The sequence below is a fragment of the Pezoporus wallicus genome, unplaced genomic scaffold, assembly GCF_028554395.1.
Source record: "Pezoporus wallicus isolate ANWC-B61680 ecotype Strahan unplaced genomic scaffold, APGP_CSIRO_Pwel_v1 contig_3017, whole genome shotgun sequence".
NCBI lineage: Eukaryota > Metazoa > Chordata > Aves > Psittaciformes > Psittacidae > Pezoporus > Pezoporus wallicus.
In genome coordinates, this window is record NW_026638957.1 from 3,237,068 (window position 1) to 3,255,620 (window position 18,553).

Below are 18,553 nucleotides of genomic sequence, written 5' to 3' on the forward strand. Positions count from 1 at the left end.
CTTTTGCACTGGAGTTTCTGTAGCCATAAAAGCAAGATACAGAAGTCCATTCACCTCACAGGGATGTTGAGAAGCAACCACATTGGAATAACAAACACTAGAGGAAAGCACATTGGAAAATTAGTTCTGCTAGCCAACTCTGCAGAAGTTTGAGCACCATACAGTAAAAATAATATAGGGCACTTCATGAACAGGGCCAAAGCATAATATTAAGCAGCTGATCAGTAAATGAGCAATTACCAAGTAAATGAAATAAAAGTTGTTTATGGATGCACAATTAACAGGTAACATTGCAAACCACTCACCTGCTGACTTTTAATTTCTTAACTTTGCAGGGGTAGGATTTTTGTTGTAGTGTAATGCAGTAGGGAGTCACAAACAGATTTCAGGCAAACACTTGATGGCTACATATACACAAAAAAGGATTACCATGTCGCTAATTTTGAAAAACATTCATAAATATGAAGGCACATACCTGTTCTTTTTCTTTCAGCAGCTTCTCAAAAGCAAGAGCTTTTTCCTTCATTGAGTGAGACTCAAACTCTTTCTCTTTCAGCATCATTGAAAATTGCATATTAGTCTCCTGAAGTGCTCGGAATTCTGTTTCTTTTTCCCTAGACTGTGTAACTATTTTTTCATTTTCTTCTTTCAGTTTTCTAATATCCATTTCTAAAATCAAATTTCGTTCTTTAAGATTAGTCACAGCTTGCTTCAAAAGCTCATTTTCATTCTCTTTATTACTAAGATTTTCACTGACAGAAAGTAACTGGTCACTTTTAGATTTAATTAATATGTCTTTTTCCCTAAGTGATTTCTGTAAGACATCATGTTTTTCTTTGATCTGCCTCATCTCCGACTCAGTTCCTTCTTGATTCTTTCTTTCAATCTCTGATGCTGTAGCCACAGAATCAGATAGTCGTTGATTGTTTTCCTGAAGAGTTCTGATAGTTGAATCTTTCTCTTGCAACTTTTGTTTCAGTTGTTCCAACTCATTTTGAAGGAGTTTAGCCTCGTCACTGAGTAGTTCCGGACCACTGTGCTGTATGCCTGAAAGCTGTGAAACAGTGGAAGCCATTGTCACAGATGGTGTTACCAAATCAAGTTTACTTAGGAGAAGATCCTTGGTGTTATAAAGCTGTCCTATGCTGTGTTGAACTTGTGCTAATTCCTGACTAAAACTTTTCAGCTTTTTCTCATTCTGTTCGTAACTCTGAATCAAGCCATTATAATCCACCTGCAACTTTGAATTACTATCACTTTCAACTGAAATTTGTGCTTGAAGCTTGTGTAACTCTTCTTGGAGATGAGCTGACTCATGCTGCATGTTCTGAACTGTGGTTATTACTTGTTGCTTCCACTCCTCCATCTTCTTTACTTGCTGTTTTAATTTATCACGTTCTTGTAGAAGTTCCTCAAACTGGTTACTGTTAACACCTCCTGATCCGTTATCAGTACCTGTACTGGATGTCTGCAAGACAGTCAATAAGGTTTGACATTTTTGACTTAGAGCATCTATTTCGATATCTTTTTCTCGAATGATACGGGATAAATTCTGAATAGTTTCTCTAGACATGTCTTGACTGCTGTTTTCAGATCTATCAGATAACTTTTTATTCTCCTCTTGCAACCTTACCAAAGCTGCTTCTTTAGCAGCAACCATATCCATGATATTACGATACTCTGTTTTTAACTGGCTGTTTTCTCTTGTCTTTTCACTTAGAACTGCTAGTACTTGCTCTCTTTCCAGAACATAAGCTTGCAGCTGCTGCTGAAGACAAAGAACATCCTGCCTAGAGGAAGCTGAGGAAACTCTAGCATTGAGAGCTTGTATTTCTAAATCTTTCTCTTGAATTATACGAGTAAGTTTGCCAACTTCATCCTTAGACAATTGATCAATTTGTTGACTTAGAGAAACATTCTTTTCATTTAGAAGCTTAATCTCCATCTCCCTTTCTTTGATACCTTTTACCAGTCTTTCAATCTCAGCTTTAGATAAGTCATGCTTTTCATTTCCATTTTCTCCATTAAGAGTCTGAACTTTGGTTTCCTGAAAGAGATCAGAGGAATCAGTCTGAATAATTTGTCTCTCTTTGTGCAACTGAGTTCTAATTTGTTCAATTGTTTTCTGTAAATTTTTAATCTCCTCATCTTTCTCTAAAGAAAGTCTTTCATGTGTGACATTCATTTGCTCACACTGAAATTTAGACTCATCTATTTCCTTTCTTTGCTCCTGCAATGACTCCTGAAGTTGCACTGTTGTTTGGTTCTGATCTTCTATTGTTTTTTTGAGAACTTCTATTTCTTCTTCAAGATTATTCTTTATTACTTTTAACTGTGTTACCTCACTTTCAAGTTCAATAATAATATCTAAAGTTTTAGGCTCAACCACAGGCACAGATCTGCTTTGCTGATCCTTAAGGCGTTCAAGTTCTTCTTTCAAATGGTTATTTTCCTCCTTCATGACTGCAAGACTTCTGTCTTTTTCCTCCAAGCTGTGTTTTAAGACATCCTGCTTTTTTGAAACTTTCATATATTCCTCAAGTTCTTGCTTCACTTGTAAGGCTTGATTTTTAAATTTTTCAATAAATATCTCCTTTTCTTTAATGAGTTCTGTCAACTGCTTTTGTCCTCCTAAGCTAGTAGTCAACATTTCTTTTGTTTCTTGATGGTCAGTTTCCATCTGCTCAATGCTCCTTTTAAGTTCAGCAATCTTAAAGTCTTTCTCTTGATTGCATTTAACTAGGCGCTCATGTTCAAGCTGCAAGGCACTGGTATCCATACTCCGTGCTTGTGATAATTCCTCAATAGTCTGCTTATACTTATGTGCTTGTTCCAAAAGCCTCTTCTCTGCCTGGTTTAATTCACTCTCCAACTGTCTTTTTTCCATTTTCAAGGCCTCCACAACAGTGTCTTTTTCCAAGTAAACTTTATTTTTCTCAGAAATGGCACTATTTAACTCCTGTTTTAGTTTTTCGGTGGATGCCATCAGCTTTCCATTTTCTGCTCTGAGATCTGACAGAGATTTCTTTAATTCTTCATTCAGTTGTTTATTTTCTGAAATGTCATTCTGTAGTTTTGCAATTTCTACTTCTCTTTCTTTCAGAATCAGATCTTGACAAGTGTAGTTAGATTCCTGGTTACTTTTTTCTGTTAGCTTGCTCAAAGATACAGAAACTTCCTCCTCTCTTTCTTTTAGCCTCTGTTGCAATTCTCCAAACTCTTTTTTGTGATGAAAATTACAGTCCTGGGCTTTCCTTAATTGCTCCTGAAGCTCTTTAATATTATCTTGAAGCTGCTGCTTACTTATGTGCAAATCATTAAGTGCATATGAACATTGGCTTAGTTTTTCTTTCTGAATATCTAACTCCTTAATAGTTTCCATCTTCTCCATTTCTAATTCTGATAATTTATTTCTTTCAAATTCTAAGTCAAATTTCAGCTGGTTGATGATACTATCAGTTTCCATGTGCTGCTTTGACAGCTGCTCTTTCAGTGTAATCACATGCTGAAACGTACATAGACAAGAACTCATTAGGAAAGGAGAGCCAGCTGAACCATGTATGCATTTGCATCATCTGAACACTAAAAGAAAAAAAAACAAACACAACCCACAAACAAAAAAAACACCAAAACCCCACACCTGAGAGGTGGAAAAAAACCCACACCTGAGAGGAGGAAGCAAAACTGTTTCCTAGTTGCCAAAGACAGGTGGCAAGTATGATCAACTAGTCAATGCTAACTTAATTAAAAACAAACAACCTAATAGGAATAGATTACACTTCATTGAGAATAAAAACCCTAACTACTTAAATCAAGGAACAAAAAGAGAGTTACCTAAGAAAAAGAACCATCAGAATTTGCCAGGACAGTTGGAATGGGGATACAGCATATACCCATTCCTTAAAACCAGGGCGGCACTAAATTTAAAATAACAAATTACAGAAGAGAATGCCTGTTTCTATACTCTATTTTCAATGTCTTATTCATGCTTAATTTTAAACACATTTGCTGAGATTCATTTCATAGGAAAAAAACGTGTAATTCCATAAAGTAAACCAGTACTGAAAACACATGGCTTGCAACTGGATATTTACAGGTCCAATATATCAGAAGAGTGAGAAAAAGGTTATCATTCCATTTTGGTTATAGTCAGTGACCTTTTTTGCCCCACATATGCTCGTATTTGAAAGAACCTGTAATAAAGCAACTTAATTATTCAATATAATTAAAAATAATACAAGGAAAAAGTTTTAAAAAATAACTCATGTTATGCATACTGTCATAAGATGGAGGTCTAAATATCAGCAGGGTAAGATCTGTCAAAAGTCTTGTGGAGTGAAAAATTAAGTAATATTTAACTGGACTTTGGGAAGTGACAAACGTTATGGACAGCTCACACACCATGTTATTTATTCATCCATAATAAGTGGGTTTCTTGCATTTTAAAATTTTGCACTAAGATGGTCCCAATATTCTTTTTAAGCCTCAGAGGATAACTTCTATTTCCCTGTTATCTACATTCAAAGATCAACTTGAAAGACCAACATGCACAAACCTAAATATTTTAGCAGTTAAATAAATAGTTGCAGTGTTTATTACCTGAGTAGCTTCTTGATTCTACTTGTCTAGTTCTTCCAGCTCCACTATTAATGTTTCTCTTTCTGCAATACTTTCATTTAATTCATGTTCTTTCCTTTCCAAATATTGTCTTAACTGACTTAATTCTGAATTCTGATCCTCAGCATATGCAGAAAGAATATTCTCATTTTTATCTTCTGAACTTGTCAGTTCCTTCTCAAGTCCTTTCTTAAGTTAAAAAAACTAAATACTAGACTTTACCTTGGTGAAACTTATAACCTCTTCAGATCTGAAATAGTTTATTTTCCCCCCTTCAACAATTAAAAGTAAAATATGCCCTTTTTTTGTTAGAATCTTTAGGCCTACATTAATATTATGCCACTTAAAAATTATTCATCAGGAAGTATTTGACTGTACTATTCACACACAGACATTTATTTTCTCATCACTAAGTTCAGGACTGTAATTTACGAGCTTCTGCACAAAAAGCCACTGTCTGGCAAGCAAAGTTATACCCACCCCTGAGGCATGGATCCACAGCTGGGATAAATTATTATACATCCAAGATATACTCTAAATATGTAGCATGCTGCATAGTGAGACAGGAAGTTTTAATAAAGGACACCTGAACAACATGCTTATGAAAAATGCCATGGGAAATCTTCAACACATGCAAAACACAGAAGACCCCAGTTGAGAAATGCTAATGGATACAACGTAAACTAAGCCAAGTCTCTCAAACCTGAGTTTATAAAAGACTAAGTCAAACCTTGCCAAACTCTAAAGGTGTGTTCCAGAGACTGTATTTTCCACTGCTTAACTTGATCAGTAAGATGGAATGTACTATTACTAGAGTACTACATGTAAGGAGAGAAGTATTTTACAGATGTCAACGGTTTTTTAAAGCCGGAATAGGCCAAACAGGTGAAAAGTGACAAATTTTACAGAATATACTATTAATACTTTTAAAATTTATGTTACAGCAGCCTAAGTAGCAATGGATAGGTGGAAATCTAGTTTTCTTTCACAGAGAAACTATGGAGTTTCACAAGTCAAAATGTGTCGTTTCTATCAATTCCACATGTAATTCCAGAATTAATCTACAATTATTTCCTTGATTACAAGGTTATTAATGTAGAAGTGTAACTGCTCCAAAAAATGTATAGTGCCAGAACATGTTTTCCATCACTTACTATTTACACAAACTTTGTTGGCTTAACTTAGAAATTGCTTTACCTGATTTAAACTTGAAAGCCTTGCTATTTCATTTTCTGCTTCTATAAAGGAAAAAAAAAAATACAGAATTTTACCACTTTCCAAATAACAACAAAAACAATTCTCCCACCTTGCCCCAGCAACACTCTGCTGCTCAGAAGAGAATAGTTTCACAGTATTTTGAGATTATAATCATCAGTGCTGTAGACTGAAATGCACCATCAACCACCACCACAGAGAATTACTTTTACTACTGAGTCCACATTAGGAGGACTTTGGCACTACAGTGTATCAATTATGCAATATTAAAAGATTTTCTACATACAGATACACTTCTTAAACAGAGAAGTTTCAGTGTTACTTTAGGGCGAAGATTAGCAACAGATTGTCTTTACCAAAATTGTGCTTCTAGAATTTAAACAAGCAACTTCTTGTTACTTACCTAATCAGAAAGCCCTATGATAATCAGTCATGCTAGCTTCAGTTGTGTCTCCTTTTCAGCTTAGCCTTACCTCAATGAAAAAGCCTTTTGTAAAGCAGCAGCTTTTAAAAGATATATATTATCATACTAAGATCCAAATTCTTAAAGTAAAATCTGAGCTTTAAAAGTGAAAACCTGCAAAGGTTTACTAAAAATAATTTAACTAAAAAATAAAATAATCATCATCTTAGTACCTAACAGCGCTTGCTGTAGTCTGACAATATCCTCTGGTAATGACGTTTTTGATTGGAGCTTCTTGTCTTGTTCTTTCAGGAGGGCATCTTGCTCTGCAGCAGCACTTTGAAGCCTGCTAAATTCAGACTTAAGATTTTCATATTTTTGCATTATTTGGATCTTTTCTAATTTTGCCAATTCTTGCTCTTTCAGAAGAATTCTGTTTTCTTCTTTAGCAGAAGACAATTTGTGATTTAATTTTCTTATTTCATCCTCTTGGTCCTTTACAATCTCCAACTCTTCTATTTTTCCTCCTTCTAGACTCCGAGCATTTTTTTTCTGTTCACTAATTTCAGAGCCACCCACAGCATCAGTGCTCACACCATCTAAAAAGCAAAAAAGATTGTTAGCAATTTTAACTATTAACCAAAACCAGCAGCACTGCAGATCTTTTGCTTAAGAGTCTCTTCTTCTACCTCTTCTCCTGACAAAGGGAGATATCTAAACCAAAGACTTGATAATCATCATCAACAGAAAGCTTACATATATAGAATTAAGATTTGAAGCAGGGCTATACATACTACCGGCTTGATATGCAGCTTTTCAAATGCTTGCGCATCCTTGTGAAGTATTTATGGTTGAAATAATTTTAAAACTTAAAGTGTTGTGAACAGTACGTTTTGCCATTTAATTAAAATATACTTGACCCCCATTCCTCTGGTGGGGAGATGACACAATCTAGTACACTGCAATTCGGAATTGCTTAATTTTCTAAGAATAATTTAATCAAACCCCATCTAATTTAGCCTGATGCAAAATCTCTCTTAATATTTTAATTAAATTTCAAAGGTTTGTTGAATGGTTGTTATAGAGAACTATTTGCTACATATTAGTATATCATTTGCTAAATGATGCACAGACTTTTACTTGAAAAAAAAATCTCATTTTGCAGAATTGATGTTTTCAGACATCTACCATATTATCACAATGTAACGTCTAGAAAAGTTGGAATATAAAAAAGCATAATCAGAAATTACAGCAAAAAAAGCTAAATGAAAGCATGCTGCTTGTGAATTCACTTCATCACAAGCTCAAACACTTCCTCCTGCCCTAATCTGTATAATGATGTCAAACAGACCAACAAAATAAAAAAATAAAACACTCTTAAACCTTCAAAAGCTGTGAGCAGTATTTATTTTACAGATGACTTGTAATGCAAAAGATAGAGATTCCTCCCTTTAACTTCATTAAATTAGTCCTGCTGGTGTATGTACACACAGTAAAAGACAGATTACATCTTAACAGGCACTTGATTTTAAGAAATAAATTCTCTATCAGTACTACTTCAGGCATTAAGAGGCTGTGAAAATATTTCCCTTCTTTCCAAGAAGGGAATGGATCTCTCTTTCCAAAAGGAGAATATATACTCTTTAAAAGTCCAAGTTTTAACACATAATAAAACGGGAAGTTTCCAGGCAAATATTACATATTTACGCAAGGAAGCCTCTAAAGAAAATCTTACATTACTATTTTTATGGAATAATGGGTTAAAACTGAAACAGGGGAAGTTTAGATTGGATATAAGGAAGAAATTCTTTCCTGTTAGGGTGGTGAGGCACTGGAATGGGCTGCCCAGGGAGGTTGTGAATGCTCCATCCCTGGCAGAGTTCAAGACCAGGCTGGACGAGGCCTTGGGTGATATGGTTTATGTGAGGTGCCCCTGCCTATGGCAGGGGAGTTAGAACTTGATAATCTTAAGGTCCTTTCCAACCCTAACTATTCTATGATTCTATGAAATAACCTACAAGACAAGAAAAAGCATCTTGTGAGAACTACAAAGCTTCTCCTACAATCTAGTCACGCTGCAGACTGAAGTGTGGTCCTTATGTCAGTCTTGAACTTTTGTCAAGTAACTGAATTGGCATATAGTACTTCTCAGCAAAATTACTCCTGTGCTAAGGAGACAAGTGCTATCTTGTCCACATACACATTAAGTGTAAGGTTAAAAAAAAAAAACAAAACAGGATGTGTAGGATTTGGAGCACAACATTTGATATGTATAGAAAATGACCCTCTAGACTGACATACATCAGCAGAAAAAATGCCAGCATTCCAGTGTTCAAGCCAGCAATAGTGAATATAAGATACTAGGACATGCACCTTAAACATCAAGATGAAATCAAGTTGAAAATCAAATTCCTGAACATCACGTATTTGATATCTATTACACCATTACATACAAATTTGATCCTTTAACCAAAATTCACTGTACATTAAAAAAGAAAGCATGTGGTAAGAAAGACCTTGCTGTAACTGATTCTCAAGTTCTTCAATTCGCTCTTCATATTCACTCAGCTCTTCTCGGTGTCGACGAGTTATCTCTACTAGCTTTTGCTTGTGTGCATCCTGCAACACTGAAAGTTCATGTTGATGTTCATCTATTTCTTGACTTAAATTCTGTTTGAGCTCCTAAAAGTATAATTAGAAAAACAGAATGGTAAAATACAGTACAGAAGCTTAAAAAGGAAAAAAAAAGAAATAAGAATATTTTCCTTAGTAAAATTAAAGATTTATTAAAAGATTACTCACAGAAGTCACATTTCTTGTCTTTTAACATGTTTAAAAAACCCCAAACCAACAAAAGACATTCCTTTTAAAAATACATTTACACAACAGTATGCTCCACAAAACAGCAAATACTAAAGCAGAGAGATTACAACTACTTCACAGGAAGTGGATACAGTAGGACACGTTTCTAGCAACTTTTAAGGATGTCAGGCAAATGCATATTCTGCACCTTCAATGCGAAAAAGTAAGATGTTTCTGAGAAGGGAGAAGAAATTATTTTGTGTATCTCGTAAGTCAGACATCAACAGCTTCTGAAAGTGATTTGCCCTCATAAATACCAATGTAATTCTTTTAAGCTTACGTACTACATTAAACAAATTCACATAAATACCCTTTCGCAGAGTAACTTTTTAAATATTGTATTGATGACTGAAATGTTACTGTGATACTACAAGCCCACATATGTTTTTAATCGAGAAAATTTAAGTGCATGTGTTGTAAACATTTTAACTGTATTCATAAGTCATGTGATCATATGCAAAACCATCAAGAATAAAGTGTAAGAGAAGACTAGCTTGTCAAAATTGTCATATTACCTTAACAATATTTTGCAGTTTGCATATTTCACTTTGTTCAGCATCATTTGTCCCTTGCACTTTGGAAGACTGAGAAAAGAAAAATCACATATCCATGTGAAAATTGTGATAAACAGGCATATTTTTCGTGTGTTTCCTCTATTTCTACTCAAAGTAGAAAAACAAAGGGAATGTGAAGAAAAATTAAAATTTACAGTAAATTTGATTAAAAAAAGACATTTTAATTGAAAGTATTTATTTTCCACTGATTTTTATTATTATTGTTATATGGAAATATACAAAAGTTTGTGGTAGTGGGTGTTATTGCACCTAACAATACAACAGGGTTTCTTAATTTTACTTGAATATTTCTAAATGAGAAAGGCATAGCTCTGAAATCAGGCCATAGCTTGAAAAACAATGACTCATATCAACAACAGCTTGAAAGACTGTATTATTTCTTGTCTCAGCAAATCATGAATTCCAACTGACATAACAAGGACTGAGAGAAGAGTAAGTAAAACCAGTAGGCAAATATTCAACTATCACAGTATTATACTGTCAATAAATAGTATCAGAGCCAGGAAGAAGAAAATCATTTTCTGAAAGGCTGCACAGAAATTAAACCCTGAAGTAGCACAGGCAAATGTTTATAAAGCCCTTTCCCTAACTTGATAAATTATGCATAAAAGCATCATGAAGCATTTGGAAGTTAGTCAATGAATGTTATTAACTGAATGTTAGCCATGTGACAGTATGAAAATGATGAAAACGTAATTAAGTTTCAGCTTTTCCATCAAATCATGTTGCTTCTAGAAATTGTACACCATGAACTTTCTGAAGACCCATTCCAAAACCATGAAATTCAATGAAAAGACTAATCTGGAGTGGAGATTAAGACAGCGAGGAAATACTCACCAGTGCAATCTGCTTCCAGTGGTCAACCTCAGATTCAAGCCTAGAAACTTCATTGGACAACCTGTTTATTTCTTGCTGTGACCAGATTACATCTCCAAAATCCATGTCATATCCTTCAAAATTTGAGGAATGTCTGACCACTGGAACATATGAAGCTGATGTAGTGGCTGGTGGTAAAACACCAGCTCCCAGCTGTGCTGACTGAGCAGCCTTCTGTACTTTCTGCAGCTGCTCCTGCAGAGCATTCTGTCTAGCTTTTAAATGGCTGATTTCCACCTGAAAATACAGAATAAAATGTATTGTTTCAGGAAGAATAACAATAAACACACTGCCTCTTGTAAACTTATGAAATGTGAACCAACCAGACAACCTGTCCCCAGCAAAAATAACTAATTGCTTCCACTAAAGCAAAAAGGAAAAAAAAACCCAAACTCCCTCCTAACGGAGAAAAGCAGTCTTAGCTGATGTTTATAAAGTATCTCCCACATGGATACATACTAAAAGTTTTAACGGTTTTCAGTTAAGTTTCAGTAAAAATGATGATTTCTTTTTTTTCAGCAGCCAAGGTACTTAAGTACTATAGCAACAGTCAGGCTGAAAAAAAAAAAAATTAACAAGGGTATTCAAATATGAAAATTAAGCAGTATGTGATGCTCCCACATTTATATTACATCTGATTTCTTTTACACATAAGGTACTGAAAATTTACTTATTTACAACAAACTGAAATTAGCTGCATGCAATTTTCTTGTAACAACTCTGCTACTGTATTTAATATGCAGAATTCTACACATCTCAAAATTCTTCTTCCTCTAGTTCCCACATGCATTTATAAATAGAGAAGAAATAAAACTTTTGTGTAATTCTAGGCATACTGGCAACTGTCTTCATTTAAAAGGCTATGAAATCTAATGCTACGCAATAGACTATACAGCTGATGTTTTCATCACAAAGAAACACTTCTCAGATCATGAAACTGTATACATTAAGATAAATAATTATGGTATCTACAGACAATATAACTGCTTCAAATAAGAATTTGCTCCTTTTGCCTTCCTTAAAGATAACTGAATCAGAAATACAAAGCAGTTTAAGTGCTCTTTCTCACAAAAAAAACCAGAAATTGATATATGCATGACATTCCTGGAGTTCTCTCATCTCAACTTTCTCCTGGCAGCTCTGCTTACATTACATAAGTCAACAGTATATGTCTTAAGTCTCCCAGTGTCTACATTAACAAACTAAGAAATTGAAACTGTGACCAACGCTTCCACTGAAAGAGCACAGATACCATAACAAAGAGATTAAACAGCATAATATGCAAGTTTATTTGGCATATTTATTCAAATATTTCACTCTATATCCTACCTCTTTCTGTTGAAGCTGATTTCGGTACTCTATAGATAGCTGCTTTATTTGAAGTTCTGCTGCTTCATGCTTTTCTTCTAAATCACTACAAACTTTTTTCAGTCTCTCATTCTAGCAAAGATGAGAAATTAATGTTGGTAAATTTGGAACAGTTCTTACAGAATAAGAAAAGCGTAAATCTGCTGGACAGTAAAGAAATCAAATTATACACATTTCTCATGTTATTTTATTCAAACCACACAAACAACAGTAACTTCCAAATGTGGTCCAAAATCACATTCATGTCCAAGCTTTCCATTTTCATACAGCATTTCAGAAAAAGGTTTCTGGTAAATGCAAGAAGAAAAATTCAAGGCTGAACTACATCTTAGCATGACCCATCAGTAGAATTTAAGAACAGCCAGATAACAGAAATCAGAGCTAATATCCACACAACACAGTATTCTCTCTCTGACACTCTTCAAGAGCAAATGGCAAGAATCTAAAAAAGGACAAGCAGGAACTTCCCCAAATACTATCTTAACTTCTCAATGTTCTTGAGGGCTGAGGACATACATAGAAGTTGTCGATCTTATGACTTTATTTATGGCTGTAAACCAACAAGTCATTTGTTAAAGTACACCAAGTCACTTTCCTCACGGGCACATGGGATTTTTAAGCAGTTCTGGGAGAGCACATGCATCCACAGTTATGTCAAAACCAACACACAGTGGGGAAACACGGGCACAGAACTGCATCAGGGAGCACATACGCTCTGCCTTCTGCCTGCTGCAGGAGACATGCTGTCCAGTTTAACCCGTCATTCCAGATCTGATTTTATATGTGATCATCTACAAAATGCCAAAATTTATGGAAACTTCAGACTGTCATATTTACGAGCTTTTCAAAGCCAAGACTATTGCTGCAGTCCAAACCCATGTGGTAAGTAGGAACAGTTGCAGGATGCGGCACTTAGTGAAAAATGAAAACATGCATCACACGCATACTCCAATAAACAAATATGCCCCCAATTGCAATGCCTCCCCCCACTCCCCCCCAAAAGTAAATAAAAAGCCACATTCTAACACACTCTTCTTTTCTAGATTTATCCAGACAAGCACATTCGGTGCTATATTTCAACTTTACAAGAAACGTTATTTATTAATTGTTTTTAATTACAGTAGTGTTCCAAAATTTCTTACTTCAAGCTTTTGTGCTGCATTAATACTTTCTATTTCTCTGAGTCTAGAATTGGACACTTGGAGTTCTGTTGCTGCATCTGAAAGAAAGTGAAATTTTTCATTTTTATTAAGCTACTTGTAGTCTGTTAAATAGACATCAATTAAGACCACAGTTATTAACAAGTGTCTTACTTTACACTGCTTTGATGTTCATTCCTAGGTAAATATCAAAAGCTGCTCTTATCAGAACACCGTCAGAATTCTTTTTCACAAACCCGAGTCTTTTTGAGTGTAATTTAGTTCTCTCTTACCTAGACTTTAAGTCAGATCACAAAGATAATAGAAAAGTATAGATTTAAGCTTTAAAATGTGACTATTTCATGTCACTGAGCTGTTTTTCACATAGGACTTTGCCCCTGATGTGACAGTTGTGTATTTCTCAGTATTCTCATGTGAAGTTTCAAAATAAGAATTCCACAAAACAGACACAACAGTAACTAAATTTTCAGAAAACAAAACAAAGAAAAACAAACCAAAAAAAAATACCCAATCCCAAACCTAACAAAACCCACAAAATAACCAATACAACAAAACATCATCCCTGCCTCCCTCATTAAGGCACAAATCCCCAATAGAACTCACTTCCATTTACAGAGGTGACACTACCTATCATATCAGTGTATTTAAGTCAAAACCCACATAATTCTGTCCTGGGACACTCTCCCGTTGATGATCAACCCTCCTCAAACAGGCTATGTTTACTTCTCCCATGTACAACTTTCAGTGCCTAGAAATACTATATTGCCTTTTCTTAAAGAGAAATCATCCTTGACTGACTATAAAACAAGCTTGACAGTTATGTGAAATAAATATAATTTTCAAGTAAATACAGTATTTCATAATTTCCTATGTGCTATTTAAAAATGATGCAGCTCAAGTGCTGCAGAAGCAACAATCTCTGCTAAATGGAAGATGTTAAAAGTCTATAAACCACAAACACTATCATCAGTTCAGATGGCAGCCAAAGCAGTGGATGTAAGGGATAATATTAAAAATTCGGAAACATCAGAAAATTAAAACCAGGAATGTAAGGAACTGCATGAAGTGCTCTCTATGCCACACAATATGTAAAGGTCTTCATGGAAGAGTATTTAGATGCCACTAGATTTTCACACCCTCAAGGCTAGTAACCCATAAAAATGTACTACTCTGAAAGTTTTAGCAAACAGAAGTAGTTTACAGCAGTATCTAGCAGTCAAATACACCTGGAAGTAACTAATGAACATCATCAGCACATGCCTCTTACACAAACTAAAGCACAAATGTGTGAATAAGAATCTCAATTTCTCTTTTAAAAGGGCAAACCAAACACACTAGATGACTACACAGTTTAGCAGCACAGAGTAAGTCTCCAAACTAAACTAATATGGGACTTTGAAATTTAAAACAATTCTAAGCAAGTATTTCAGAAAAGTGTAACCTTGCAGTTATCCAAACAAATCTGTCTCATTTCACCTGTATACCAAAAAAACCCCATCAATGAGACCAGCAGCATCAGCTTGCCAACAAGACTGATATAATACTTAGGCAATGCTTCCTAGTTGTGAATCATAGAATAGGTAGGGATGGAAAGGCCCTTATCATCTAGTTCCAACCCCCCTGGCATGGGCAGGGACACCTCACACTAAACCATGTCACCCAAGGCTCTGTCCAACCTGGCCTTGAACACTGACAGGGATGGAGCATTCACTTCTTTGGGCAACTTGTTCCAGTGCCTCACCACCCGCACAGTAAATAACTTCTTCCTGATATCTAAATTTGCTCGAAATTACAAACAAAATAGAATTGTTTAATTTCACATTTAAGATGAGTATTCAGAAGTCCTAGCTGTTCTTAACATTTGCTTTAAGAGTGGTAATATTTTTCAGTAAGTTATAGTTTCAAGGTGGTAAACAATACAATACTAGTGGCATTAACCTATTGATATTTATTACCATGTTATACAAGTGCTTTAGTATAAAAATCAAAAGTTTTATTCAACAACTTGTAACAAAAAAAGCTTCTTAAAAATATAAAGACTACAGTCTAGAATAAGTTTACTGTTACTTTACTCAAATCTTACTCCAATGTCTCAGCTTCCTATTTTAAATATGTATCATCCTAGCTTCCTGTCCCTATTAAACCATGGCAATGTTCTACTTGGCTGCAGGAGAATGGTACAACTTGACAGGTCTCTGTCCCCAGCTGAAATACAAACAACGAGAACACCATAAAGGCTGGACCTTTGCTTATGTGACACGTCAGGCTTAGATCATACCAGTGTAAAAATTCCTCTGCAGTTTTATGAAACCACACCAAAAGCTAACCAGATAGGGTCTTAGATAAGCTGAGCAAACGGAATGGAATTAGAGTGTTGTGTGTTTTCATTACTGATCAACATAACGCTTCAAGCAAGTCAGAAACTTTCGAATAATAAACCTAGAGAAGGTTAACCTCTGCTATTATAGGCTGGGAATATGTTTGTCTATTCTTCAGATCCTGAGATCAACAGGAGCTGACTAAGAAAACACAGCCAGCAAAGCCAGCAGCTCTCCCGAAAGAAACCAAGCCGCGTACCGGGACGGCACAGTTCGCTCCCGGCCGGCAGGTGCAGGGCCCCCCCACTGCCGACCCCTGGGCAAACCGGCAGCCGGAGCAAAGGCTCCCTCCCGAAACCGAGCCTGTCCTAGCGAGTACACACGGAACAGGGCCCGCCCCGGCAACCACACACAAACACACGGACACCCCCCGCCCCGCTGCTCCCCGGCCAGCGCCTCAGCGGCACTTACCGCCCACCTCCTCCGTGCCCTCCAGCAGAATGTCCTTGGTGAAGCTGGAGATCTGGCCTGTGAGCGAAGACAGGCTGCCCCCCACCTGCCCCAGGGACTGACCCAGCCCCGAGCCCAGCCCGCCCAACCACGACGCCATCACCGCTGCTCAGTTAGCCCCGCGCCGGGCAGGCGGCCAGCACAGCTGGCAGCTGGCTCCAGCGGGAACAGGGGCGATCACCTCCTCCTGCTCCCTTCCCCTCGCTAGGGAGGGTCAAGGCTCCTGCTGCCAACTCAGCAAAGAGGTCTCGGTGACCCCTCCGCCAGCGCCGCACACATCCTCCCAGCACTAGCCAACTCAGCGGCTCGTCCCAGCGGTTCCTGCTTCTGCCACCTCGGCGGCAGCCATGACACCCCCACCACAACACCATCAACAGCAACCGCAACCGGCTAGAGCGCCCGCGCGCCGGCAATGACGCGTGCGCGGCAGCGGAGGATGCCGGGGTAGAGGTGGAGGAGGGGGGGTGTTTCCGCTGTGGTAGGCGGAGGGGGAGGTTGAAGTGGTGGTGTGCAGCGGGGCTGGGGGGTGTTGGAGTGTGTTTGCTTTCAGAGAAACAAAAGCAGAGCCATGTGGTCGAGTTCAAGTTTATGCCCCTGGGTTCACCCTTCCAACAGGCACGGCCGGCGCGACTCTTGAGTGTAGTTCCTAGTCTGTGTAAAAGTGAGGCTGGGGGAACCGCGGAGCTACCGCAGGGCTCTGTGCCGGTCTGTCCTGTGGAAGGACATGTCGGCCGAGCTTGGAGCTCGGCTTGGGAGTGCCCTGTGACTAACACGAACCCTAATGTACACATACTTGGGTCATGTGTCATGAACAAAATACAATACTCAACTGCTACAAGAGACGTGTTTAACGTGTTCTAGGCAAGTTCCTGAGATACCAGGCCCCTGCCTCTTTGGATGTAGAACAAATGGCTGGTTGGTTGGACTTCCAGCCACAACCCCGACACTGGTTTGATTCAAAATTCCTGTTGGTTTTGATCATATGACATTTTTGAAATTACAGGGACTACAAGGAGTACTGTGCTGTTACAGAAAATGTAGTATTAAAACAGTAAAACCAATACTGATACAAAAATTTGCCAATACTGGAAAGAAGATAAAGGGCAGCTAGCTCATTAATAAGTTTCAAATTAATAACTACATTAAAAAATTAATAATGAAAGCACCACATCAATGGCGAAATGAAGCTGAGAAGAAAGAGCATTTCACATGTGAAGTCTGCAGAGCAGCCGAGAATGCAGCAGGCACAAACCACATGCTCTGGAGTTACAAGCTGACAATCATTACCGGGCCACTATGGAAAAAAGTGCTTGTTACTTCCAAAATGGTATCTTGCAGAGCTTTAGTGAAGGGTCCATAGCTGGCCTGCAATACTGGATTGCCTTTTTTTGCTTCACCTCCAACTGTCACTCAAGAGGCAACTCTGAGGTCGAGTACATTATGTGGAGCAAGAGTTTGGAAGTTAAAAGTAACAGAAATAGCTGTCAAGTTTGATAAGATTGCTTTCCCTGTGAACAGTTTTTCCATCAGGTTTATACATTGCCAAATGTTAGACAGAATATTTACTGCCCTTAAAATCATGCGTGGTAATATCATACACTACTTCAAATCCATTCCTAGCTCAAAAAAAACAACAAACAAATCAAAACAAAAACAAAAAACAATCCAACCAAACCCTTCCAAAACAAAAATCTATGCACCACAATTACAGGAAGTATTAGTGCAGTGATACAGCACAGAACGTAAATGTGCATCTTCAATGATTTTGTTAATTTCAAACATTGGGTTTAATGGAGAGGAAAAGTTTACAATGCTTCAAACACCCTATTCCATGGCTTAACAAAAACCATATGGGTCCATAGGAGATAAAAGACAAGTCATCTTTTCCGATAATGTTTGGTTAATTCATTTATATGGGAAACTTGTGTTTACATTTTCAAGTGAGATCAGGGATGTCCTCCAGCCTTTTGAAAGTATTTAGAAATTATAAAAATGTCTCATATTGTGGTTCATTTTATAATGCCAAGTAAGGCAAGAAGTTAATAAAGTAGCACAGAAAGCTTTCTTTCCCTACTTTTTTTAATTAGTACTTTTGAAAAAATAAAATCCAACTATTTAGCATTGCAACTCTTTTTTAGCAGACTGGCTTCATCACTGTTGATAAAGGTACACAGAGATCATCCAGTCTAGTCTGTGGATTGACAAAGCTACAAAACCTGTGCATTGTGTCACAAAAAGAATGCGTGTTCTGGAAGCAAAACAGGAAACAGTAACTGATTTTAAAACATAAAGCATACAATTTGTAAAGATGTAGGATAACTATAATTGGCACCAACTCCCTTCCTCAGAAGTGTCTTTACATAAATTCTGGAGTATCAACAGATCAAGGGAATCATAGATGATAAAATGTCAGTTATCAGCAACAGAAAATTGCCCCACTGCTCATATGTGTACACATCTGGTGCAAGGCCCATTGATAGCAAAGGTACAGTTTTAATGTTTGATGGTTCTGTGCCCAATTCACACATAAGAGAAAGCACATACATAAATACTGGGGTCAAGAGAGAAATGTTAGAAGCTATAATCATATTTATTTAAAAAAGTGGTATCAAATACAACCGTATATATTCATGCCTATTTCAAAAGCAT

The 18,553-nt window shown here is 37.0% G+C and overlaps 1 protein-coding gene across 1 annotated transcript in view; it reads right to left on the reverse strand.

The window, feature by feature from the left end:
- The window catches only part of TRIP11 (thyroid hormone receptor interactor 11), a 37,146-nt gene extending 20,841 nt beyond the window's left edge, over positions 1-16,305 (reverse strand). The window contains 10 exon segments of the mRNA XM_057413306.1: positions 476-3,505; positions 4,600-4,806; positions 5,815-5,855; positions 6,469-6,834; positions 8,752-8,917; positions 9,613-9,681; positions 10,510-10,785; positions 11,878-11,988; positions 13,059-13,135; positions 15,866-16,305. Coding sequence (XP_057269289.1) covers positions 476-3,505; positions 4,600-4,806; positions 5,815-5,855; positions 6,469-6,834; positions 8,752-8,917; positions 9,613-9,681; positions 10,510-10,785; positions 11,878-11,988; positions 13,059-13,135; positions 15,866-16,004 — 4,482 coding nt within the window. The 5' untranslated portion in view covers positions 16,005-16,305.
- Positions 16,306-18,553: the final 2,248 nt, after the last annotated feature.